The sequence below is a fragment of the Chiloscyllium punctatum genome, chromosome 13 (genome assembly GCF_047496795.1).
Source record: "Chiloscyllium punctatum isolate Juve2018m chromosome 13, sChiPun1.3, whole genome shotgun sequence".
In the NCBI taxonomy this organism is placed as follows: domain Eukaryota; kingdom Metazoa; phylum Chordata; class Chondrichthyes; order Orectolobiformes; family Hemiscylliidae; genus Chiloscyllium; species Chiloscyllium punctatum.
This window is the reverse complement of record NC_092751.1, coordinates 86,459,723-86,485,216: the sequence shown is the minus strand read 5'-3', so window position 1 is coordinate 86,485,216 and position 25,494 is coordinate 86,459,723. Positions and strand designations below refer to the sequence as shown.

The following is a 25,494-nucleotide window of genomic DNA, read 5'->3' as shown; positions in this document are numbered from 1 at the left end:
GACCAAGTTCTCGACTGATTAACTTGACCTTTTATTCCTGATGAAGGGCTTTTGCCCGAAACGTCGATTTCGAAGCTCCTCGGATGCTGCCTGAACTGCTGTGCTCTTCCAGCACCACTAATCCAGAATCTGGTTTCCAGCATCTGCAGTCATTGTTTTTACCTAAGTTCTTGACTGACCAACTTGAAATTTGTGCTTCATCTTCTCAGTAGTGATACAGCTACTAGTAGTACAAACAATACTAGACCGGTTTCCCTGAAAAATACAAAAGATTGTGTATTGCCTGTACAATATGTATATGTACCATAATAGGACACTGTACAGATGTCTGGGGTCATATATACAAATTACAGGATACCTCTATCTTGTACAGTACCTATATTGTGTGTATAGCAGATTACTAGTTACTATAACCTTGTAATAAAAGGTATTGTGTATGCAATATTCTGCATATTTATGCAAATGTTTTTGTGTATATATTTATCATTTTTATTTTTTATATAAAGCAATGTCATGTCTGTGGTGTACTGTTGCATTTACTAGATGGAACCTGTAGGAAGAGTAGTGGATAGGAACACTGGATAAATGTATGCCCTGCTCAGTGTTAACTCCTACTTAAAACTGAGGTTTTGATAAACTAGTGCACTTAGAAAACTAAAGCTGGTATAAAGTGACAGCTCACACAGGTAGTGGCGATGAAAAATGGAATGATTCAGAATTCTCTTAACATGCAGGTTCAGTTGGCAGTTAGGAAGGCAAATGCAATGTTAGCATTCATTTCAAGAGGGCTACAATACAACAGATGTATTGCTGAGGCTTTGGTCAGACTGTATTTGGAATATTTGAGAATAGTTTTGGCCCTGATTTTTAAAGTAGGGTGTGCTGGCCTCGGAGGGGTTCAGAACAGGTTCACAAGAATAATCCTGGGGATGAAGGGCAAGTGGGAAGTCTGAGATTGTCCTTGATGGAGTTTACAAGGATGGGCAGATGTTGCATCTCATTAAAAACTATAGAATACAGAGGGGCTTGGCGAGAATGGAATGGAGAAGGTGTTTCCACTAGTTGGAGTAACTAGAACCGAAGGCACAACTGTAAGGAACTGAGATAAGGGATTTCTTCAGCTAGCAAGTGAGGAATCTGGAACTCGTTGCTGTAGAAAGTTGTGGCAGCCAAGTCAGAATGTATTTAAGACCGAGAGGTTCTTGGTTTTAAGGGGTCAAAGAGTACGGGGTCAAAGAGTACAGGGTCATGGCAGGAGAATGAATTTGAGAAACAGCATGTTTTTAAATGGTAGAGTAGTCTCTATGGTCCAATTGACCTAATTCTGCTTCTATATCTTGTGGCTTATCCAAGGTTAAAGTTGAAGCAGCTTATTGGAACAGACTGTAGTCCACCCCATGGTGTAATTACCCTGCTGGCATTGATCTCTGGAGTAGTATAGAGCCTGATTCTAATCCATAATGGACATTACAACTGTGCCCTGTCATGTTGTGAGCCATGTAGGTCCATTAATCTGTGTAAATCTTGAGTCACTAACAATAACAAATGTGCTGCTTCAAGAAGTAGTTTCTAGTGAGATGAAGGTTTTGTTTAAAACAAAATCCATATTCATATCTACTGGCCACAAAATTTAAACAGGGCATTCCAAATTTAAATAAGACAAAAGAACTGCCGACACTGAAAATTTGAAACAAAAACAGAAATTTGTTAATTTTTAGCAGGTTTGGTAGCTGCTTAAGCCAGTTCAGAAGGAGGGTCACTGGACACTCAACATTAACTCTGCCTCTTCTATCTTTACAGGTGCTGCTTGACCAGCTGAGTTTCTCAAGCAATTTCTGTTTTTAATACCAGAAAAATAAATGTGAATGGAGCTGGTCTGTGTGCAGAGAGCTAGTTTGACCCCCTCATCTATACCTTTCCCCGATGTGCTTCAGCAACCTCAATGTCCCCTACCCCACCAGAGTGTCAGCTGAATTAGCCTGCAGGTTTCTAAAAGTCTTGGAGGTCAAATTAAATCAGTGTGGACTTTGAGCATGGTTGGAGACTGCTCAAAGTCTGAGTTAGGCCTGTCCTGCTTGCTGCCTTGGTTTATGTTCGGTTTCTGGCTTTGAAAGACTGCATTTAGAGACAATCTGCACTTGTATCCCACAAATTAATGTACTGTATTTATAACAAGGCTGAGATCAACAAGGTTTTAACCAGAATGGTTATGGGGAAAAGGCTGGGAAGTGGAGTTAAGGATTATCACGTCAGCCATGATCGCATTGAATGGTGCAGCCGACTCGATAGGCTGAATGGCCTACTTCACTTGCATCTTATGGTCTTTTATACCATGTTATCCCCTTCAGCTTCTCGGGGTCAGGAAGAAAGATGTACAGGATGTAGGAATGGTGGGTGGTGGTGTGGGAATAGGGAGGGTGGGGGTAGGAGACTGACCAACTCAGAGGTTGCAATTACTGACCCTTTGTAACATTGCCTCTGCCTCTTCCTTCTAGAATCATATTTATGAGTGGGCTCGGGACCATCGAGTACATCACAAATTCTCAGAAACAGACGCTGACCCTCACAACGCCACGCGTGGCTTTTTCTTCTCGCATGTCGGCTGGCTGATGGTCCGGAAGCATCCAGATGTGATTGAAAAGGGAAGCAAGCTGGACCTCAGTGACTTGAAGGCAGACCCCGTTGTCATGCTTCAGAAAAAGTTAGTACTTTTGACTGTAGGCACTTTGGGATACATTTGGGTTCAAGCCCAGCTCAGGACGAGGGTGCAAATCACTTGTTCAGTCCACTGGACTATTCCAGGCAAAAAATTTGGTCAGATTCAGCCAGGTCCCAAATGAGCGCCAGCCTACATTGCTGTTTACCTCAGCTAGGAGCATGGTGATCATGGAACCAGCAATTAAATCCTGTTGACTCAAAAGAAGCATAGTGTGGTTAAACACTAGTTGGAGTCCCATCTTTCTCAAGATTAAGTTGAAGGGCTGAATGTCCATCAACTTTGACAAAGACCAGATAACTGACTTATGTTGAGTCAGAATAAGGGTGTTGTGGGTTAACCCACAGCAGGTGGATTGCAGCAGTTCAAGAAGACAGCTCACCACCACCTCCAGGACAACTAGGGATAAATGCTGGGTCGGCCAGAGACACCCACAAATTAATTTAAAGAAGTTGACCTTAGCCAAGGAATTGGTTCACCTCCACACGCCAACAGGAGAGAGGATGTTCCTAATAGTGATTACTGTACAGTTGATTGCTATTGGAAGGAAATGTGTGTAACTGAATCGTAAATACTTGCCATAGAACCATACAAATGATATAGCAAAGAAGGAGGGCATTTAGCCCATCTTGTCCATGCTGACTCAAAGACTCTGTCCTTTCTAATCCCATCTCCTTGCATACAGCCCATGGCCCTGCAGCTTACAGCACGTAAAGTGTATGTCCAGGTACTCTTTAAGATCTAGGGTCTCTGCTTCCACCACCAACTCTAGCAGTGACTTCCAGACAACCACCACTCTCTGCATCTTTTAAGTGTTTTCTCACATCCTTCTGCCACTTAGGTTAAATCTATGACCTGTGTTTTTGAACTCTCTGCTAAAGGAAACCTGTGTACTCTATCTCTACCCCATAATTTTGAACATCTCCATTATATAAATTAGTCATCAGTTAACCGTTGGCCTGTAGCATGTCAATTTGCATATGAATTGGTAAGGTGGGTGCCGGACTTACTTGGCTGGCTGGAGTGTGCTCCTTCCAGAGACAGAATTTGCATTCATATAGTGCCTTACTTGTGATGTATTAAAGCCCTTTGTGACCAATGCATTGCTTCTGAAGTATGGTCACCTATTATAATGCAAGAAGGGAGATTAATTGTGAACAGTAAGTACCCATGAACCATCTCTCAATTTTTTTGTGATCATTTGCTGAGGGACAAATGTGTGAAAAGCAATCAGAGGGGCATTGGTGTAGTGAAGTGGTGGGAGAGGAGAGAGTGTAAGAGAAGGAAACATTATTAATAAATGCCCAGCCTTTGCTCTCTTAGCTTTGACTATTCTGGGGTGCTTTAAGACAATTTGTTTGCATTCTTCACCATTGAGAATTGGAACGATTTAAATATTTAAACCCAGTTTTGGGGGCACTTTGTGTATAAAATGTGGCCTCCCATTTTAAGTGGGAGATGAGGTGAAATTTCTTAAGTTTCATTACTTTGGGGAAGACTTTGCCCAGAAATATGTGAAGGCTTGTGCAATATTTTGGAGACCAAAGTAGATTCTTGATAGCTAAGTGAGTCACATCTCATAAAGTAGAGACAGGAAAGTGGATTGAGGCCACTGTCAGATCCACCATGATCAGAAATGATGCAGACTGGAGAAGCTGGCTCTGTGTATCAATTTTGAGGTGTGGGAGAATGGGGCGAAGATGGTATATCATCGGACTTTTAATTCAGTGCCCCCCCCCCCCCCCCCCCCAATTATTGTCATGGTGGTATGGGGCCGTATTCCATAACAGCAGCTAGTGGAGTTTGGAATCATTTAACAAAATCTGGAATGTTAAGCTGCTGACTATGACGACAGTAATGTCATTTACAATTCATCTGGTTCACTAATGCCCTTTTAAGGAAGGAAATCTGCTGTCCTTACCAGACCCACCTTGATGTGGTTGACTTAACTGCCCTCTGATTTGACCAAGTAAGTCACTTGGTTCAAGGACAATTAGAGATGAACAACAAATGTAGGTCTTTCCAGTGATGCCCATGTTCCATAAAAATGTAGAGAATTAATTCTAGCTGATAGTCACATTCTGGCCTATTGTGCCTAGTCAAATGCCCTTGGGTCAAGTGTGATCTGAACAGGATACAAAAAAAAGCTTGCTGTGAGGGCTGGTCAAACATTGCTAAACTGGGTATGGAATTTAAATAAAACAGCATTATCTGAATAACTGTTTACAGCACATATTCACTAACTGGGAGCATTCCTGTACCTATTCCTAATCTGTCAGATGAGAATGGAGTTGGATACAATACTTAAAATGTGACTTCGGAGTCTGCAAGTGTATATCCTCTGATTTGATCCCGGCTTCAATCTGGTTTGCCTCATGATTATCTCTCCGTTCTAGGGAGTGAGGAATCTTCTAACGAAAATGGCTTGTGTGATTGTAGTATTACAGTCAAGGTTGTAGTCTCTGGGTGAAATGTCCACACTTTGATAGTTTATGGGATTGTGCCAGTAATAATGCCTCCTGTCTTAGTCATGTCAGAGGAGACTACTTTATTGCATTATAGTTGGATTTAAACTCCAGCCATCAACATGGAAGAGAATTCTTGTATCAATAGTACATCTGTCAGGAATAATCCCTTGTCCCAAAGATGGGCACTGCACCTCTGTGGCTTATAGAGTGGTCCTTCCTTCAGATTTGGCACCGTTCAGTGCATCGTATCTACACCCAAGTGGTGCTCTGCTGTCAAAGGTACATTAAGCTGATTAAGACAAGGGGTTCAAAATAGCACATTCAGTGCTGCAGAGTTGCCCCCGATTATTCCTGGTGCTGTGCCTGGCTGCTTTACTATTTTTAAGTGGAAGAGAAGAAACATTTCACCCCATTTTCAGCAGATGGTTTCACTGGAGTTAAAATTGAGGTGTTGGAATGACTGCCATCTTTTTTTTACTCTGTTGACCTATTTCTTTGTCCCAGGGTGGTCCAGGTGTCTAACTCGAGCCACAGATTATTTTCATCTCCTGGAGCCGATCAATCATGCTCCTCATTTTAGAAATTAGCACAGGCTGTGCTTCACTCCTGTCACTCTGTGCCTCCATTAAACCTAGCGGGGGTGAGGAGATGAAGAGTGAAAAGTGTTTTCTTTTAAAATGCTTCCATTGAGAGCGTAGGTTTGCCTCTGGGTTTCATGATGCTAACTCAGGCAGCTGCTCCCCTGCATGTATGTCAACCAGTCTAGGTCACATGTAGGCTGTTGCCCCAGGGTTTGGTCACTTAGTTATTCCCAGCCACTCTAGTGCATGTGTAAAGGGGGCTGGTAATTCCCTGCCCTGCTCTCTGTTTTACCCTGCCTTGTCACCCAGGGGACTAGATTAGGTTAGGATATGTGGTCAGCATAGACAAGTTGGACTCACGGGTCTGTTTCGGTGCAGTAAATCTCTATGCCTCCACTGTCCTGTCAGGTTTCCCTGAGCAAGCTCATTACCTTAGATTTGCGTGGATTCTTAGGCTTCCCTTCTCATTTTCAACTAGATCCCAACTATACAGCAAAGTGTTAGCAATCAGATAATCTGCTTTGAGCAGTTAATCCAGAAATTAAGTATTAACCCTGAGAACAATTGCTTTTCTTTGAAATAATGCCCAGGGAATGTTTGATGTTTGCCTTCATGCAGACAGGATCTCTGTTTAGTGTTTTGTCTTGTCCTATCAACACCTATAACAGTGCAGCATTCCTTTAGGTGTCCAGTTATAGTGGGACTTGAACCTATATATCTGATTCAAGGGTAAGAGCGTTACCCACTGAATCACTAGAACATCTAAGATAAAGTTAGAGTCTGTGCTTAGGGAGGGGTGATAGGGCACCTCTGGGTTTCCCACAGTTTGCTCAGAGATGGGAGGAACTGGCAATTATGAAGGTATGGGAAAGGGTGAATCAAAGACTATTGCGAGTTGGTGAGGTTTTGGAAAACAGAACAGGGAAACTTCTGAACACAGTTGATATCCAGTGGAATCCACTTTCAGGGTTAATGCTTGAAGCAGGAATTGTCAATGTTCAAGACTAAATTATGTAATTAACGTGAAGGGATTTGGAAACAGCATGGGAAAATATGATTGGGGTTGTTTACCCATGTTGGCAGTGAATGCTGCCATTTGTGGGTGGAATGGCCTTTCCTTGTGCTCCACAATCTGTGATTTGGCTGAATGGGCAGGGGTCAACTTTGACTATGGAGAAGTCTGGTCATACCCCACAGCTTTGGCACTGTCAGCTGATAGTTGACTTGGATCTATTAACCTACCTTACCCTTTCTTTGTAACCAGTGGCCCTTCCCCTTTTCTTTCAGATATTATAAGCCCTCCGTGGTGCTAATGTGTTTCTTCATTCCCACGGTGGTTCCCTGGTATTTCTGGGGTGAGTCACTCTGGAACGCCTACTTCATCACCGCCATCCTGCGGTACACATTGGTATTAAATGCCACCTGGTTGGTGAACAGCGCAGCCCACATGTTCGGGAACCGGCCCTATGACCGATGGATCAACCCCCGCGAGAATCGATTTGTCGCATTTGGCGCGATCGGTGAGCATCTTGATTTTAAGCCTGGCATTGTGTTGACTTTTTTTTGGAGGTAACTCATTGTATTCAGTCAGCTGTGGCTTGGTTGGTGGCACCTATCTTCCCAAATTTGGAGGCTGAGCCAGAGTCCTGCTTCAGAGACTTGGGCACAACTATCTAGGCCAGCCAGCTGTTGAATGAGATATTAAACCGAGGCCCTGCCTACCCTTTCAGTTGGATACTTAAAATCCCATGGTACTGTTTGATAAAGAGTAGGAAAGGTTGTTTTTCATGATCTAGTTCAGCTTGATCAAGATCTTGATGGGGTGGTAGTGGCAATGTCACTGGACTAGTAACTAAGGCCCAGGCAAATGCCCTGGACTTGTCAGTTCAAATCTCACTGTGGAAGCTAGCGGAATTTCAATTCCACTTATAAAGCCAGTGGTGGTAATGACCACCATCAAACATGTTCAATTGTTGCTACTGGTTCATTCCTTTCCTTTCAGGAACTAAATAATCTCCCAGCCTCATCCCTGATGAAGGGCTTGTGCCCAAAACATCGAATTTTTTTTTCCCCCTGCTCCTCGAATGCTACTGACCCTTGTTTTTCCAGCATCACACTCTTGACTCTAATCTCCAGCATCTGCAGTACTCCCTTTTCACCTAAACAGTCTGCCGGTCTGACTTGTGTGAATCCCAGATCCACAGCAACATGATTGACTCTTGCCTTCTGAAATGCCTAGCAAGCTGCACAGATCAAGGGCATTGAAGGGTGAGCAACAAATGTCCTTGCTAGGGATGCCCCACATTCCAGCTCATGCTTATCCCTTGCTAGCATCATATGATAGACAACCTTGATATTATTCGCCATGGGAACTTGGTGTGTGTAAATTGCCTACTGAGTGTCCTACAGTGATCATGTTTCAAAAGACTCTTCATCGTAAGATGCTTTGGGATGTTAGATGGTTGTGAGAGGTGCTTTAAAACTGCAAGTCCATCTTCTGTTTCTGTGATATATATCTCCTTTTTGAAAATGCAATGTCAAAGTTTCCAGGTGAAGAGATGGCTTCAGCGCTTTGCAAATGTATTCTGCTTTCGTTCAGCCATCCCATTTCCAACAATGCCCTCTCATTGCCAGTCCACCAAACACCTATTCTTGTGACATCTTTAACACTTAGTAAAAATCCCAAAACACCCCTCAATATTGTTATCTAATCTGACAACATATGAGCAACCTATGGGGAGAAGATAGTCACAGAGTTAGGTCTTTGAATGTTGCAAAGTGGAAGGAATTTCAGAACTTGGTGCCCAGGCAGCTGAAGGCACAACTGCCAGTTGTTGGACAAAGAAAATGTGGTATGAGCAAGAGACCAGAATTGGAAAGATCCAGAGATTTGAATGTGGAAGATATTAAAGGGGCAAATTAAGTCTTGGAGAGATTTGAAACAGAGAATGAGTACTTTAAAACATAAATGTTGGTAGATTTGGGAGTCATTGTAGGTCAGTGAGCATAGGGTTGATGGACTTAGTGCAAGTTATTATGGTTAACAATTTGAAATGGGGTTACACAGTGGAAAGCATCGCAACAGCAAGCCGATTGCACATTGATTGCGACAGGCTGACTGCCTATTCCTCTGCCTCTGCAGTGTCAGAATGGTTTGTCAACAATCTAGAGAGAGAGAGAGAGAGAAGCAGCAGATTCTGCTCTGTTCTTCACACTCAATGTGGTCAAGGTCAAAAGTTCAGCATTAATCAGATGCGGAAAAAGCTGTGACTGTTGAAATTTGGTAAAAATGAGAATGCAGAACCTTTTTTTTTAGCAGCCCCTGTAGAGAGGGAGGCGTGAGCTGATATTTCTAATCTAACCAGAGTCTTTAACCCAAAATTAATTTTCTCTCTCCAGACCTGCTGTGGATTTCCAGTATTTTTTTTATTTTGGACCTGGGATGCTAATGAATGCTTACCATAATGAGACTGTTTTAATCTTGCTGCCATCTCCTTTGAAATGGGGATGAGGGAAAATCTACTCAAAATATAGGGAGAACCATTTTGTGTGGCCTCCATTCCCCAGTCTGTGCATTCTGTGAACTTTTCTCAGGAAATTGTGACAGTTGAAGAAGAAAGTATTGGAGTAAATATTCCCTTAGTCCCTGAAGAAACCCAGCAAATTTCCAGCACATTAAATGTTCTTGCATCTTGACTTTTCTTTTCCCCTGACTTTGGCTTTTTTTTTACTTGAATGAACAAATATTTCTCACACCTACCTAACCTCCAGCTGTTGGTCCTAACCATGGGGAGGGGGTCAAGCTTTTTTTTTGTTTGAAACAAATACAAAAAGTGTTCAGCAAAGTTAGTAGATCTTGCAGCATTTGTGGAGAGAGAAATAGTAAACATTTCAAGTCTGTGATTTCAGGATTTTGCTTTTTGTGTGAAATGTGATTATATTTGATTAGGCTTTCCTCCATAATTGATTGTTGCACCCTATGGGCTATGGTCGCCCTTCCTGGGGCAGCATGGTGGCTCAGTGGTTAGCACTGCTGCCTCACAGCGACAGGGACTGGGTTGAATTCCTGCCTCAGGTAGCTGTCTGTGTGGAGTTTGCACATTCTCCCCGTGTCTGCGTGGGTTTCCTCTGGGTGCTCCGGTTTCCTCCCACAATCCAAAAATGTGCAGGTTAGGTGAATTGACCATGCTAAATTGCCCATAGTGTTAGGTGCAGGGGTAAATGTAAGGGAATTGGTCTAGGTGGGTTGCTCTTCGGAGGGTCGGTATGGACTTGGGCTGAAGGGCCTGTTTCCACGCTGTAGGGATTCTAAAAATCCCCATCTCATTAAAAGATAATTTGCATGTATAATCACACCCTTAATCTACAATGCCCTAAGGTGGTTCACAGGACAGTAATTTCTGTTGAGATAATGGGCCAGGGAATCAAAAGTAATGGCTGTCAGTCTTAAAAAGATTTTTTGAGAAGCAGAGATAGGGTAATTGGAGCAAATTCAGAACCTGGGGCTGAGTTGACCTATGGGACACTTGGCCATCAGTGGTTAGGCGTTAAAGCTGGGAGTGCAGAAGAGACCTGAATTGTAACATTATGGGACTCTGTTCATTTATCAAGTAAACATTAAATGTCAACAGCCATTGGCCTCGTTGGTAGGGAGCATAATCCTTAATAGACCAATTAAAATATTTGAATTAGGAAATTATTAACTATGGGCCCATTGACCATGAATTTGAAATGAATTGTGGCTCAAGGTTAGGCCAGCATTTAGTCATTTCACTTTGTTTACTCTTCAGTTAGCTGAATCTCATTTTACTATTGTGGGGTGCCAGGCTTTGTTTGCTGACATAACTGACAGGATTTTACACTGTATGAGCAATGAGGAAGATGTTGCCTGAATCTGTACAAAATGGAATTCCCTGACGAGCTCCAATATTCGTGCTATGGAGTAGCTCCTGGCAACCTTGCCAAGCTAGTGTCTGTGCTCAGGTTGCTCATGTTTTCTGGGATCCTGGGGGTCACCCAGCCAAATGCTTCTCCATTTGAGCATCAGGTTGGCAACTTGACCAGAGTTCTGAGTATGAGGACCTATTTCATTTAAACTGTTCATTGGCCATTCAATGTATGTTGGTTAAGTTTAAGTTTGCTAGTCACTATCTTCAATTGATTTTTTTTTCCTCTTATGGAAGGAACTGATAAAACAAAGTCTGTCCTCCCTAGTTCAGACCAACTTGTCCATGCTGACCAGATATCCTAAACTAATCTAGTCCTACTTGCCAGCACTTGGCCCATATCCCTCCAAATCCCTCCTATTTATATACCCATCCAGGTGCCTTTTCAATGTTGTAATTGTACCAGCCTCTACCACTTCCTCTGGCAGCTTATTCCATACACACACACCACTCAGTGCCCCTGAGGTCACTTTTTAAATCATTCTCCCCTAGCTTAAACCTTTGCCCTCAAGTTTTGGACTCCTCTACCCCAGGTAAAAGACCTTGTATATTTAACTTATGCATGCCCCTCATGATTTTATAAACCTCAATAAGGTCACCCCTCAGCTTCCAATGCTCCAGGGAAAACAGCCTCAGCCCATACACCCTCTCCCTAGACCTCAAAGACCTTCAACACTGGCAACATCCTTGTAAATCTTTGAACCCTTTAAAGTTTCACAACATTCTTCCGATAGGAGGGAGACCATAATTGCATAATGTTCAGTCCGCTTTTGGAATAATGTCCTGTGCAGCTGCAACATGACCTCCCAACTCCTATGCTTAATGCTCCAACCAATAAATGAAAGCATACCAAACACTGCCACTTCCAAGGAACTATAAATGTGCACTCCAAGATCTCTGTTTAGCAACACTCCGGAACCTTCCCATTCAGTATGTAAGTCCTTCTCTGATTTGCCTTTCCAAAATGTAGCGCCTCTCAATCAGCTAAATTAAACTCCATCTGCCGCTCCTCAACCCACTGACCCATCTGATCAAGATCCTGTTGTCCTCTGTGATAACATCCTTTGCTGCCCACTTCACCTTCAACTTAGGCCTTATCTGCAAACTTACTAACTCTACCCCCTATATTCACATCCAAATCACTTATATAAATGATGAATGATGGACCCAGCACCAATCCTTGTGGCACTCCACTGGTTACAGGACTCCAGTCTGAAAAGCAACCTTCCATCTTCCAGCCAGTTCTATATCCAAATGGCTAGTTTTCCCTGTATTCCATGTGATCGAATCTTGCTCACCAGTCTACCATGAGGAACCTTGTCAAACACCTTACTGAAGTCCATGTAGATCATGTCCACCACTTTGCCCTCCTCAATCTGCTTTACTTCAAAAAATTCAATCAAGTTTGTGAGATGTGATTTTTTTTTTCCCCCACACAAAGCCATGTTAATTATCCTTAATCAGTTCTTACCTTTCCAGATACATGTAAATTCTGTTTCTCAACAAAGTGTCCACCACTGATGTCAGGCTCACTAGTCTATAGTTCTCTGGCTTTTCCTTACCACCTTTCTGAAATAGTGGCGCCATATTAGCCAACCTTGTGTTCCAGCACCTCACCTGTGACAATCAAAATGCATATCTCAGCAAGGGGCCCAGCAATCACTTCCCTAGCTTCCCACAGAGTTCAAGGGTACACATGATCAGGTCTTGGGGATCTATCCACCTTCATGTGTTTTAAGACATCCAGTACCACTTCTGTAATATGGACACTTTTCAAGTTGTCACAAATCTATTTCCCCACATTCTATCTTCCATGTCCTTCTCCACAGTCAGCACTGATGCAAAATACTTGTTTAGTATCTTCCCTCACCTCCTGACGTTGCACGCATAGGCTACCTTGCTGACTTTTTTGAGGGACCCTATTCTCTCCCTAGTTACCCTTTTGTCCTTCATGTATTTATAAAATCCCTTTGGATTCTCCTTAACCCTATTTTTTTGCCCTGCTGATTTCCCACTTAAGTATACTCTTACTGCCTTTATACTCTAAGGATTCACTCGATCTCTGCTGACTATACCTGACATGCTTCCCCCCTTTTTCTTGACCAAAATCTCAATTTCTCTAGTCATTCAGCATTTGCTACAACCACCAGCCTTTCCTTTCACCCTAACAGGAACATACTGTCTCTGGACTCTTATCTCATTTTTGAAGACCTCCCATTTTCCAGCAGTCCCTTTACCTGTGAATATCTGCCCCCAAACAGCTTTCTGAAGTTCTTGCCTCATACTGTCAAAATTAGCTTTCCTCCAACTTAAACCTCAATTTTTATATCTGGTCGATCCTTATCTATCACTATATTTTAAATATAATAGAATTATGGTCGCTGGCCCCAAAGTGCTCCCCCACTGACACCTTAGTCACCTGCCCTGCCTTATTTCCCAAGAGTAAGTCAAGTTTTGCACCTTCTCTAGTAGGTACATCCACATACTGAATCAGAATTTTCTTGGACGTGCTTAACAAATTCCTCTCTGTCTAAACCCTTAACACTACGGCAGTCCCAGTCTGTTTGGAAAGTTAAAACTCCCAACCATAACCACTATTATTTTCACAGGTAACTGAAATCTCCTCACAGATGTTTCGTAATTTTCCTGCCGACTATTGGGGGCTCTGTAATACAATTTCAATAAGATGATCATACAGTTCTTATTTCTTGATTTCACCTAAATGTATTCCCAGGAAGATCCTCCCTAAGTAGCGTTGTAATGTTAGTCCTTGTCAAAAACACGAGTCGCACCCTCTCTTGGGCACCCCCCCCAAAATCTTTGCTATCGCCTTTGTATCCTGGAACATTAAGCTCCAGTCCTGTCCATCCCTGAGCAACATTTCTGTAATTGCTATGATATCCCAGTCCTATGTTCCTAACTATGCCCTGAGTTCATCTGCCTTCCCTGTTAGGCCTTTTGCATTGAAATAAATGTAGTTTAATTTCAGTCCTCGTTCTTTGCTTTGTTCTTGCCTGCCCTGACAATTTGACATGCTCCTTTTCCCAACTGTATCAACCTCAGACTGATTTCTTTCCTCACTATCTCCCAGGGTCCCAAGCCAACCCAAATTCTCCTCAGCAGCTTTTTTTTCTGCCAGTATATTAGTCCATTTCTAATTCAGGTGTGATCTGTCCTCCTTGTACAAGTCACTTTTACCCCAGAAGAGATTCCAATTATCCAAAAACGTGAATCCTTCACCCCTGTACTAGCTCCTCAGCCACGCGCTCCATCTATCCTCCTATTCCCACCCTCACTATCTCATAGCACTAGGAGTAATCCAGATATTACTACCCCCTAAGGACCTCATTTTTAAATTCCTGCCTAACTTTCTATATTCTCCCTTCAGAATCTCCTCCTTTTCCCTTCCTTTGTCGTTAGTTCCGGTGTGTACAATGACTTCCTGTTGGTCCATTTCCCCATTGAGAACGTTCTGCACTTTCTCAGATATCCTTGATCCAGGTATCATGGAGACAACACACTGTTCTAATTTCTCTCTGGCCACAGAAATGTCTGTCTGTGCCTCTGACTAGACAGTCCCCTATCGCAATCAAGCCCTTAGAATCTGACGTACCCCTTGTTACATTAGAGCCAGTCTTGGTACAGGAAACTTGGCTGTTCTCCTGAGAGTCCATCACCCCCTACATTTTCCAAAACAGCATACTTGTTTGAGATGGGGACAGCCACAGGAGATGCCTGCAATACCTGTCTCCCCCTCTTACCTTTCCTGGCAGTAACCATCTACCTGTATCTGAGGGTTTTTCTCTCTAAAACTGCCAGCCATCTCACCCCCTCGCTCCTATAAATTCCTCACTGCCTCTAACTGCTGTTCCAACCCATCCATGTGATCTGATAGGATTCGCAACCAAAGACACTTCCTGTAGACATAATCATCAGTATCATGGAAACTTTCCCTAACCTCTCACATCTAATGGGAACAGCACATCACTGTACTGAAGGCCACCTTTGCACCTTAACAATCTACAGAAAATAAGTCTTACTGTTCTAACCTTACTTTGAATTTTTTAAAACTTGAGACTGATCTCCCTAAAACACAATCAAAAAATCACCCACTCTACTCACTATTATAGATTTACCGCAACATGGTGCTAAAGCTATGCACCTAGCTGCTCCCATGTTGTGAGCTCTCCTGCACAGGTTCCTTTGAAGATTAGCTGTGAATTTTGATGTTTGTTAATTTTTCTTAGACGCAGTCTGTCCAGACAAGTCCACACCGATCCTCCGTACAGTAACCCACCCAGACCCATTTCCCTCTGGTTAATGCACCTATGGGACAATTTAGCGTGACCAATTCACCTACCCTGTACACCTTTTGGATTGTGGGAGGAAACCTGAGCGCCCAGGGAAAATCCATGCAGACACTAGGAGAATGTGCAAACCCACTTCCTGGCGCTGTGAGGCAGCAGTGCTAACCCTGAGCAGCCATGCTGCCCGTTTTCCTGTACTGCATCTTGGATTACCCGAATCTTTTAGATTTGGTTTTTGCACCATATGGTACTGAGGGAGACCTAACCTGTCTGAGGTGCTATCTTTCAGTTGAACTGTTAAACTCGATCCCTTGAGTGGATATGGAAGATTCAATGGTGTAATGAAGACAAGGGAGGTTGTCCAAATGTCCTGACCCTTCAAAAAACACCATCATTAAAGCAGGTTATCTGACAGACTACAATGTGATAGCAGCCACCATTTCTACATTATAACAGACTGGAATTCATAAAAGGTAGTAACTGTGTAGCATTTTGAGATGTCATGAGGATGTGAATGGCGCAATAGAAATCTAAGTTTGTTCTTTTCTAAAATCTTATGTCAGTTAAGCCAGTGGATTAGTGAATAAATGGCACAGATGTGACCCAGCCAGGAACGCATAGGCCAGAACTGGGGAGGAGATTTCAAAGGGTTAGAGGGACTGTAAGAGGTGAGAGATATGATAAAGTAAGACCATCCTTGTAATAGAGGAGAAATTTAAAACTAAGCACTTGCCAGTAACGGCCACTGAGCACAGGACTGAGTGAAAGAGGATTGGAACAAATCAGGATATGGCACCACAGGATCAGATGAAGTCAAGTCAGAGTGGAAGATTGAAGTGATGACTAAGTATGTGCTAGAATAATCAGGTAACCAAGATAATTCAGAAATCTTTGAGGAGCTGTTTTATGTCCTTTTTTAATATTTTCATAAGTCCTGTCATTCATTTGTATCTTTTTTTTTCTTTTTACCCCTGTGTTTTACCACAGGTGAAGGGTTCCACAACTACCACCACACGTTCCCGTATGACTATTCAACCAGTGAGTATGGTTGGCGAGGGAACATCACCACCTGCTTCATCGATGCAGTGTGTTGGCTCGGACTGGCCAGTAACTGTAAGAGGGTGTCGAAGGAGGCCATCTTGGCTCGCAGGAGGAGAACTGGCGACGGTAGCATCAGGAGTGGCTGATCGTGTTCGAGTGAGCAGACTGTTGAGTCACTGATGCCCCCTCCCCCCAATGCCAAAGACGCCAGCAGTCATGAAGGTGGTTGTCAGCGGCTAAATTACTTTGTTTTAAGGTGGAATCTCTTTTGCTCTACTCCCTTCATAATCAATCTTGGTTCTGTGTCCCAGTTAAAATAATAGAAGACTGAGGATAGCAGAACAAGCTTTTCAGTTATAGTGCTAGTGTTTCATTGTTGACAGTAGACATTGTTCACTCTGCATTTGGATTTAGCATCTTGCTGAATGGTATTCTTTGGGGCCATGTGACATAAACCCTCCTTTTTTTTTGTTTTTTAACCAGTGTTAGTGTTAGGAGTCCATGGAGGATGCACTTGTTCCCAAGTCCCACTCCTCCCATACGTTTCTTTACACAGGTAAAATTCCACCTTAAAACAATTCCATCTTAACTATCGCCTCAGCCACATGGAAGAGAAATACAACACAAGCCGTCTTGGCAAAGGGAAGTGCTTTTGCAGATATTTAGCACTTAATCCCGTAATTGATATGCAGAAATGATTTCGATAATGATGGTGTGGCCACTCAAATTCCTGGCTATTTGGTGAAATTTTTTTTTCCTTTGGAGGAAAGGGTCAGTTGATGCCTCGTCGTGCACCCCTGCCTGTGTCTCATTTCAAATACAAGGTTGGCCACAATAGTTGCACAATATACTGTACACCCATTGCCTTCACTACACTAATAAGCTGATGGATTTTAGGTTTGCCACTATAAACCATGTGTCCTGAGAAACCAGCCTTTTTAGTGCCAGCAGCCAGGGGCAGCCTCACGAGCTCTACTCTTCCGCAAATAAACCACAGCCTCGATCCATTCCAAATGCTGACCAGTAACATTCTGTTTTCTTCCGCCCAACTGGGTGGGGGAGGGAAAAGCAAAGGCCCAGAGATTAATTCTGTACATAATTGGTTTAACATTATTATTATTATTGTGTCCCCCATCCTATCCTCTACTCTCCCCTGTAATTTCTCACTAACACCACAATCTCTTTAAAACAGCTGAACATTGGAGCTTCCTTTTTTATCTTTGTGAAAGGGGGTGAGGAGGTGAGTGGTGGCATTAACCATCAGCGCACATTGTGCCTCTTCAGACTCTTTATTGACTGACATTACATTTAAAAAAACTCAACATTAGTAATCACGTGAATAAACCTGCACCAAACAAGATCCTTGTTTCTAATATTTCAACAGTTCTATCATTTCTACTGGGTTGCTTATGGAATTTTTCTGGAATTAGCGTTTTGATGGTTGGGACTGTCCCATGTGGAGCTTGTGTTGAGACTTTTTGAAAATTTTCAATCTTTATCGTTTGTTTGGTGTACGGTGTGATCATTGTTGTATTGTTGTGTGACTAAATGTTTGTCGTGCTTCAATCATGCAAATTTCATAGTAATATAATTAAAACATTATAACAGAAAATTGTATTAAATTGTCGCCATCAAGACTATCCTGTACATCAAGAACTGGTTCACCTTGTCCAGAAACAACAAAACAAAACTCAACATCTAAACTGACTCCTGGAACAAAACTAAATTAGTTCATGCTACTTGTCCAAATCAACCCTTGTTTCACCCCACCACCAGCTTTCTTGCCCCACTTGAATACCTCTCTGCACTCTGGTGAACTCAAGTTGGTTTAAAAAAAGACCATATCCCTTGAACAGGATAGCGATCTCAAATGAGCAGTTAATGCCAGCATTTAATTGGTGGCACATTTCACCTTCAGAATCTGCTGGGATCTTAATTACCCCTCCCCATAAGGAAAGAGCTATAACCTTCAGCCTCTATTCCCACTCCCACTATTATACAGCCTTTTGAAAACAACCTTGGTTCAAATTCTGACTCCTTCAGGCTCTGATAATTGTACAGTTATCAATCTTGTAAAGAAGCAGTGACTTGAGGCCTATCAGCTCTGTACAGGAATAGCTAAAGTCAATATGACTTCACTGATGTTAGACTTCAAACTTAGTGAGGGGAGGTCAGAAGTGAAAGATTCCAGTAGATTATGCAATGCTAAAATATGCACCACTACATTGTCACCTGTTTCTTGTTTCGAGCAATGTTTTAGCTTCCCTCCCTTCCCCCCCCCCCCCCCCCCCACACACAATGCGCTCGCTCTCTCGCACACACCCCCATGTTTGTCTGTCTCTCTCTTTTCCCTCTTTTTCTCACTCCTCCTCCAACTCTCAATAGAACAAATCATGTTGGACACAAGTTGCAGGTTCCTCTATGCTAACTGCAGAGTGCAACCGTTTTAGTTGCAGAGGGAATTATCCCCTCTATGTGGAGGTCTTGCACTGTAATCTTAGGGAAATGCTGTTTACTAACTGTGATCTGAAACTGGTCAGCTGTGCTCTTGTACACCGATCCTTGGTGCATCTATAGTATTGTCCCTTGCCAATTTTAACAGGCTAAAAATAGTTAACGTTGTTTTCCCGTCCTCCTCTCACTGCTAATGTCTAGATTAGGTTGGTTGGATGCAGAGAAAAGGTGTGGCATTAGTCCATGGATAAACTGTGGTCTGTTGTGCAGGAACTGGGAGTAAAGGCAATGCAGCAAATGGTGTTTAATCTGTCCTGTATGCAGGATGGGGGGTTTGAAGGTACCTTTCCACTTGAGTGAAACAAACTAGGATCATTTCACTGGACTTAGTTCTCGTGGCAAGGTGCTTGTTGTCAGGCACTGCTGTGGACTTTGTTCACATGAACTTTTTTATTCTTTCTCTTATAAATCCCAAGATCTTGTAAGGAAGCGGCAAATTTTGATGACTTGAAGTAAATTGTGTGATTAGGATGTTTTTAAAACTGCTGTGCCTTTGAGCAGTGTCATCTGTCGCAGAGATGCAATAAGTCTTATTGTCACACATTCACTTCAGTTTCAAATGTTACCACTCTTCTCTACTTCAGTCTTTCTTGCAGTACAGGTCACAGACTATCTTGAATGCTTTAGGAAGGAGTTGCTTAAGAATTCCATTGATTCTTGGTGCTTAATGTGACTTTAGAAACACTAGAAATTCCAGCAAGTAGTAGGAATTTTTTTTTAATACTTTGAATGGAAAGCAGTGAGATAAATCCTTTCAGCTGCTAGGCAAGAATTGCTGTTTTGAGAACTGTTTGCCTTTCAGGGCTAGCTTCTAGGCTACCTTATGGGTGGTAGAGTTGTCCCAGGGTAAGAGATGTGCCACCTGAACTCCTTCAGATGGTAGACCAAATCAGGGTGATTCGGCAGGTTTACTAGTGTGTGTGTGTGTGTGTGTGTGTGTGAGAAGGGGCTTGGGAGTATCTGCATTTCCCTTGGTGAGAGCTGCTGGTGCTCAGTTAGGCCAATTCAACCAAGTGGGGGTGAAGAAGCCAATCTTATCCTTGTGGAACAGCCTGCAACATGTCAGGGTTCAGTAGTCAGTCTACTGCCTGAGATGATCCTGAAGCTCATGGCACACCACTAAAGACAGCACAAGGAGTTAATTTATTTTCTGTCCTAGTTCCATCCCTATCGTATGAACTGTTTATTTGAAAATTATGCTTTTGTTATTAGAATTCTAGTTCATCAGCTGATAATCTGAAGGGGTAAGCTGTGAGCTTGACTTATCAATATTAGGAACAGTACAGACACCGGCTGATAGCCCTAACTAGTCCACATAAACCACCTCCTATCCTCCATCTTGTCCCATTGATATATTTTTCCTCCTATTCCTTTCTTCCTCGTGCTACTTAAATGCAAAATATAAGCATCTTTCTGATTTTTGTTCAGTTCTATTTACAATGGTACAGTATTGCATTGGTTTCTAGTCTCCCCAACCAGTCACTACCCATCCTTTCATAACAATGGGAGTTTTGGCATGCTTTGTTTCGTGGTTTTTAACAATGTACTCTATAGCTCAACCTGTTTAGAGGAAGCTGTGGCCAATTTTATCGAAAGGCTTTTTTGTTGTTTCTAGGATGTAAATATTATTTGCCAGCTAAATATTTATTCTTGCTGTTGGTAGTACCAGGAATTTGACCCGGTGACACTGAAGGAATGGTTTTATATTTTCAAGTCAAAGATGTGTGGCCTAGAGGGCAATTTGGAGGTGGTGGTATTCCCATGTATTTGTTGCACTTGTCTTTCTAGACAGTAGGAGTCATGGATTTGGGATGTTTGTCTGAGGAACCTTTAGTTTTTGTTGCTACAGTGTGTCATGCAGGTAGTACACATTGCCATAATGCATTGATGGTATGGGGTGAATGTTAAAAGTGGATATGGTGCTAATCAAGTAGACTGCTTTGTCCTGGGCAAGTTTGAATATGAGTGGAGCTGCAATCTTTTAGGCAAATGTAGAGTATTGCACCAGACTCTAGACTAGTGCTTTTGAAGATGGTGTACAGGCTTTAGAGAGTCAGGACAAATAATCATCTAGCATGGAAACAGACCCTTCAGTCCAACCAGTTTCTGCTGACTCTAATCCAAACTAAACTAGTTCTATCTACCTGCATTTGGTCATATTCCTCCAACATTTTTTTATTCATGTACTCATCCAAATTACTTCTAAATGTTGTAACTGTACCTGCATCCACCACTTCCTCTGGACATTCATTCCACACACAAACCACTTTTTTGAAAAATGAAATTGCCCCTCATGTCTTTAAATCTTTTTCCACTGATCTTTAAAAATATGCCCCCAGTCTTGAAATACCCCCACCTAGGGAAAAGACACCCGCCATTCACCTTAGCTATACCCTCGTGATTTTATAAATCTCTATAAGGTCACCCCTTAATCTCCTATGCTTCAGTGAAAAAAATCCCAGTTTCTCATGAATCAAACCCTCCATTCCCAGCAACATCCGAGTAAATCTCTTCTGAACCTGCTCCAGCTTAATATCCTTCCTATAACACGGTGCCCAGAACTGGACGTACTCCGGAAGAGGCCTCCCCAACGTCCTGTACAACCTCAACATGACTTGTCAACTCTGATACACACAGGTCTGAGCAACAAATGAGTGTACTAAACACTTTCTTAACCACCCTGTATATGTGTGACACAAACTTCAAAGAATCATGTACCTGTACTCCTAGGAATCTGTTCTACATCACCACATGAGACCCAACTTCTAATTATATAAGTCTTGTCCTTGTTTGTTTTACCAAAATGCAATACTTTGCATTTATCCAAATTAAACTCCATTTACCACTCCTCACCCCAACTGATTGAGACCTTTGTAATCTTAGACACCCTCCTTCAATGTCCACTATACTGCCAATCTTGATGTCATCTGCAGACTTATTAACCATGCTGTCTACATTCTCATCTAAATTCATTTATATAAATGACGCAAATGGACACAGCATTGTTCCCTGTGGAACACTGCTGGTAACAGGCCTCAAGTCTGAAAAATAACCCTCTACATCACTGTCTCCTCCTGTTAAGCTAATTTTGTATCGAGTTGGCAAGCTCATGCTGAATCTCATGTGATCTGTTTTTACTAATGGGTTTATCATGTAGAAGCTTGTCAAAGACTTTAGTAGACATTGTTTATTTAGACTTTACTAGTCTACCCACAATTGGTTACTTCCTCAAAAACTCTAGTTTGAGACACATTATATCCCACTTGCACAAAACAATTCTGACTACCTCCAATCATTCAGAGGGTAATTGAGATATACAGCATGGAAACAAACCCTTTGGTCCAACTTGTCCATGCTGACTAGCTGGACCAAATCTAGTCCCACCTGCCAGCACCTGGCCCATATCCCTCCAAACCCTTCCTAGTCATATACCCATCCGAATACCTTTTTTAAATGTTGCAATTGTACTAGCCTCCACTTCCTCTGGCAGCTTATTCCATACACTCACCACCCTCTGTGTGAAAACGTTGCCCCTTAGGTCCCTTTTTATATCTTTCCCTTCTTACCCAAACCCTATGCCCTCTAGTTCTGGACTCGCCCCACCCCAGGGAAAAGATTTTGTCCATTTATCCTATCCATGCCTGTCCAAATGCAAACTAAATCCTATCTTTCAGAATCCCCTCCAAAACGTACCCATCACTAAAGTCAAACTCCGGTTTATGGCTCCCAGGCTTCTCTCTACATCCCTCCTTAAAGGCACAGCATTTGCCACTCTGCAATCACCTGGCACCTCACCTGTAGTTAGGTTATACAAATATTTCTGTATGGGGCCCTGCAATTTCCTCCCTAACTTCCCACAAATGCTGGGATACACTAGATAAGATCCTGGAGAGATATCCACCTTCATATTTTTAAGACTCCAGCACTTCCTATTCTGTAATGTAAATTGTTTTCACAACAACAATATTTCCCTGAGTTCTCTAGCCTATGTTTCTTTCTCCAGAGTAAAAACTGATGTGAAATATTCATTCAATATCTCTTCCATCTCCTCGGGGTTCAACACAAAGATGACCTCTTTGATCCTTCAGGGGCCTAACACTCTCCAGTTGTTCTTTAAGTACTTGTAGAATCTCTTTTGGATTATCCTTAACTTTATTTACCAAGGCTATTTTTTTTCTGATTTAGATTAGATTACAATACAGTGTGGAAACAGGCCCTTCGGCCCAACAAGTCCACACTGACCTGCCGAAGCGCAACCCACCCATACCCCTACATTTACCCCTTACCTAACACTACGGGCAATTTAGCATAGCCAATACACCTGACCTCCACATCTTTGGACTGTGGGAGGAAACCCACGCAGACACGGGGAGAATGTGCAAACTCTACACAGTCAGTCGCCTGAGGCGGGAATTGAACCCGGGTCTCAGGCGCTGTGAGGCAGCAGTGATAACCACTGTGCCACCATGCCGCCCACTTTTACCCTCTTTGCCTTCCTGATCTCCCTCTTAAGAATGCTGCTATACTCTTTATACTGTTCAAGACATTCATTTGAACTCAGTTGTCTGTATCTAATAAGGTTTTCTTTTCCCCCTGACTAGAACTGCTATCTTTATTCATCCATTGTTCTCTAATCCTACCAGGTTTACTTTTTACTCACAGGAACATAATGACTCTGAATTCTTGTTTTCACAATTTTGAAAACCTCCTACTTCTCTAATGTCCCTTTCACTTGCAAACAGTTTACTCCAGTCAACGTTTGAAAGTTCTTATCTTGTATATCATTAGAATTTGCCTTACTCCAATTAAAAATCTTTTTATGGAAGGCATATCCTTTTCCATAACTAGTTTAAAACAAATAGAATTATGAACACTCAATCCAAATTGCTCCCCAACTATCACTTCAGTTGCTTGCCTTGTATTATTACCCAAACTAAGGTTGTTTTGCTCCTCTCCTAGTAGAAACATTTACATATGGATAAAGAAAATTTTCTTGAATGCTAAAACGCTTTACCATCTAAACCTTTTACCACCTTGGTAGTTCCAGTCAATGTTTGAAAAATGAAAATCACCTTTATTAACCTTACACAGGTAATGTAAGGATATTATACAATAAATACATAAATTGGAGGCAGATGATATGTGGTATTGGAAAAAGTCCTGGATATTTAAGTATGTTCTCCTTCTTTCCCCCCTCCCCCATTTTGACAGTCTGGTGGTTCACTTCTAACTTTTGAACATGCAGTTAGGTTTGGTCTACAGCTATTCATACTGGAACAGCAAGGATAGATTACTGCTTTGCAATGATTCGAGGAATAGGATAAATTGAATCTAAATCTGTCCTCCCTCCCCACCCACCCCAAGACTACTGAAGCTTAGAAGTGGAAAAAATCTGCAGAATCTCTCACTGCAGTGGAAGGAGGAATTAGCTGCAGTAGTTAGTGAGCTGCTAAGATAAATAGCTTCAAATGTACAACCCCATCTGATCTTGTGCTCCAGATGGTTGTCTGGCTTTGAACATAAGTGAAGGGATGTAGAAGAATAAGTAATGCCTAAGAAAAGCAGGACAGGAACAATGTAAAAGAAAAATGAATCATTGAGTGCTAATGAAAACACTAAAATGAAAATCCATGCTGTGATGTAGGAGCAGTTTAAATGGAAACCCTGGATCACAAGCCTCTGTTGGCATTTGGATGGCCCTCCTTGCATTGTATGTGACAGTGTTCCTTTGACATACCAGGGGTGTAATCTCAATTACTGACACTTGATTGTTGTGATATCCTTAGCTGAGGTTCTTGAATATGCCTAAATTTCACTTTGGTGCATCCTTGGCTGAAGACATGGCTAGCTCTAAACTTCCCATACCCTGGGTTTTGGTGTGCCAGCACTCAGCCTGTGCGAAGAGGTGGGCAAAAGCCCATGAGCACAAAGGGGCTGGTACAGTGGATGCAGCTGGTTTGACAGGTTGAGCTGCCATCTTTGGAAAACACCAGGGAGAGCGCAATGGAATGATGGGGCAAGGTGAACTGTGGGAGGCATCAAAAGGGGTTCTGTTCTGTACTGCAGCATAATGGTGATTTTGGTTCTAGAGAAGTTGATTGAACAGATTATTGGGTAAAGGGCATTACATACAACCAATGCCATCCTACCCTCTTTTAGTGTCCAATTATAAATGAGTCCTCGTGCATGCCTTGGTGCAGCGTGACCATCTAGTTCTGTAGAGGGGCTCTGAAAGTACCAAAATGCAGCAGTAAAAAGTTTCAAAAAATCAATTTAAGATGAGAAACTTGTTAATATAATGCAAGTAAAAAGTCCAATACACAGTCCAACTAGCTGAAGCCTTTCATGTACATGAGCTTGGCTCTGGGTTGTAAAGACCCATTGAAGTAGTGACCATTTCTGTTTTACAGACTGTTCTAATAACTGCATCCAATGCTTTGGTGAATTGGGATCACGATTGAAATTAGATCAAGAATCATGCTGTTTTGCCCTCTTCTAACTGGTTTTTGCCATTTTGTGTGTAATATGAACAGAAAATAAAATTATACAGGGAAAAAAATTAAGAGTCTGTATTTACTACAATCTCCAGCCCAGTGCACCACCTAACTACCTGCTGGTTTCTTTATGGAACTTGCTCACGTTTCAAATCTGGTCGTTGGGAGAGGGTGGTAAGGTTCATCAGTTTGAGCACCAAGTAAGTCCTAAGCTTGGTCTTTTAAAAACTGCTGCACTATTTCAGTGTAATTCCTAAAAGGTGCCAACATCAAGCAATCCCATGTTAAATGCAGCATAGGTATCAGCTATGGGTGTAGGGCTAGTACCTTTTTTTCTTAAGGGACTGCCTCTTGTGGAGTTAGGATTCACTCCAAAGTCTTGTGCACTAAATCCAGGCTACTGCATCAGTGCAGCACTGGCAGAGGT

The 25,494-nt window shown here is 42.3% G+C and overlaps 1 protein-coding gene across 1 annotated transcript in view; it reads left to right on the top strand.

Moving 5' to 3' along the window:
• Nucleotides 1–25,132, top strand: part of scd (stearoyl-CoA desaturase (delta-9-desaturase)) — a 28,750-nt gene extending 3,618 nt beyond the window's left edge. Inside the window, exons 4-6 of the mRNA XM_072583111.1 lie at nt 2,496–2,701; nt 7,053–7,285; nt 16,006–25,132. Of these exons, the coding sequence (XP_072439212.1) occupies nt 2,496–2,701; nt 7,053–7,285; nt 16,006–16,205 (639 nt within the window). The 3' untranslated portion in view covers nt 16,206–25,132. The remainder of the gene's footprint in view (nt 1–2,495; nt 2,702–7,052; nt 7,286–16,005) is intronic.
• Nucleotides 25,133–25,494: the final 362 nt, after the last annotated feature.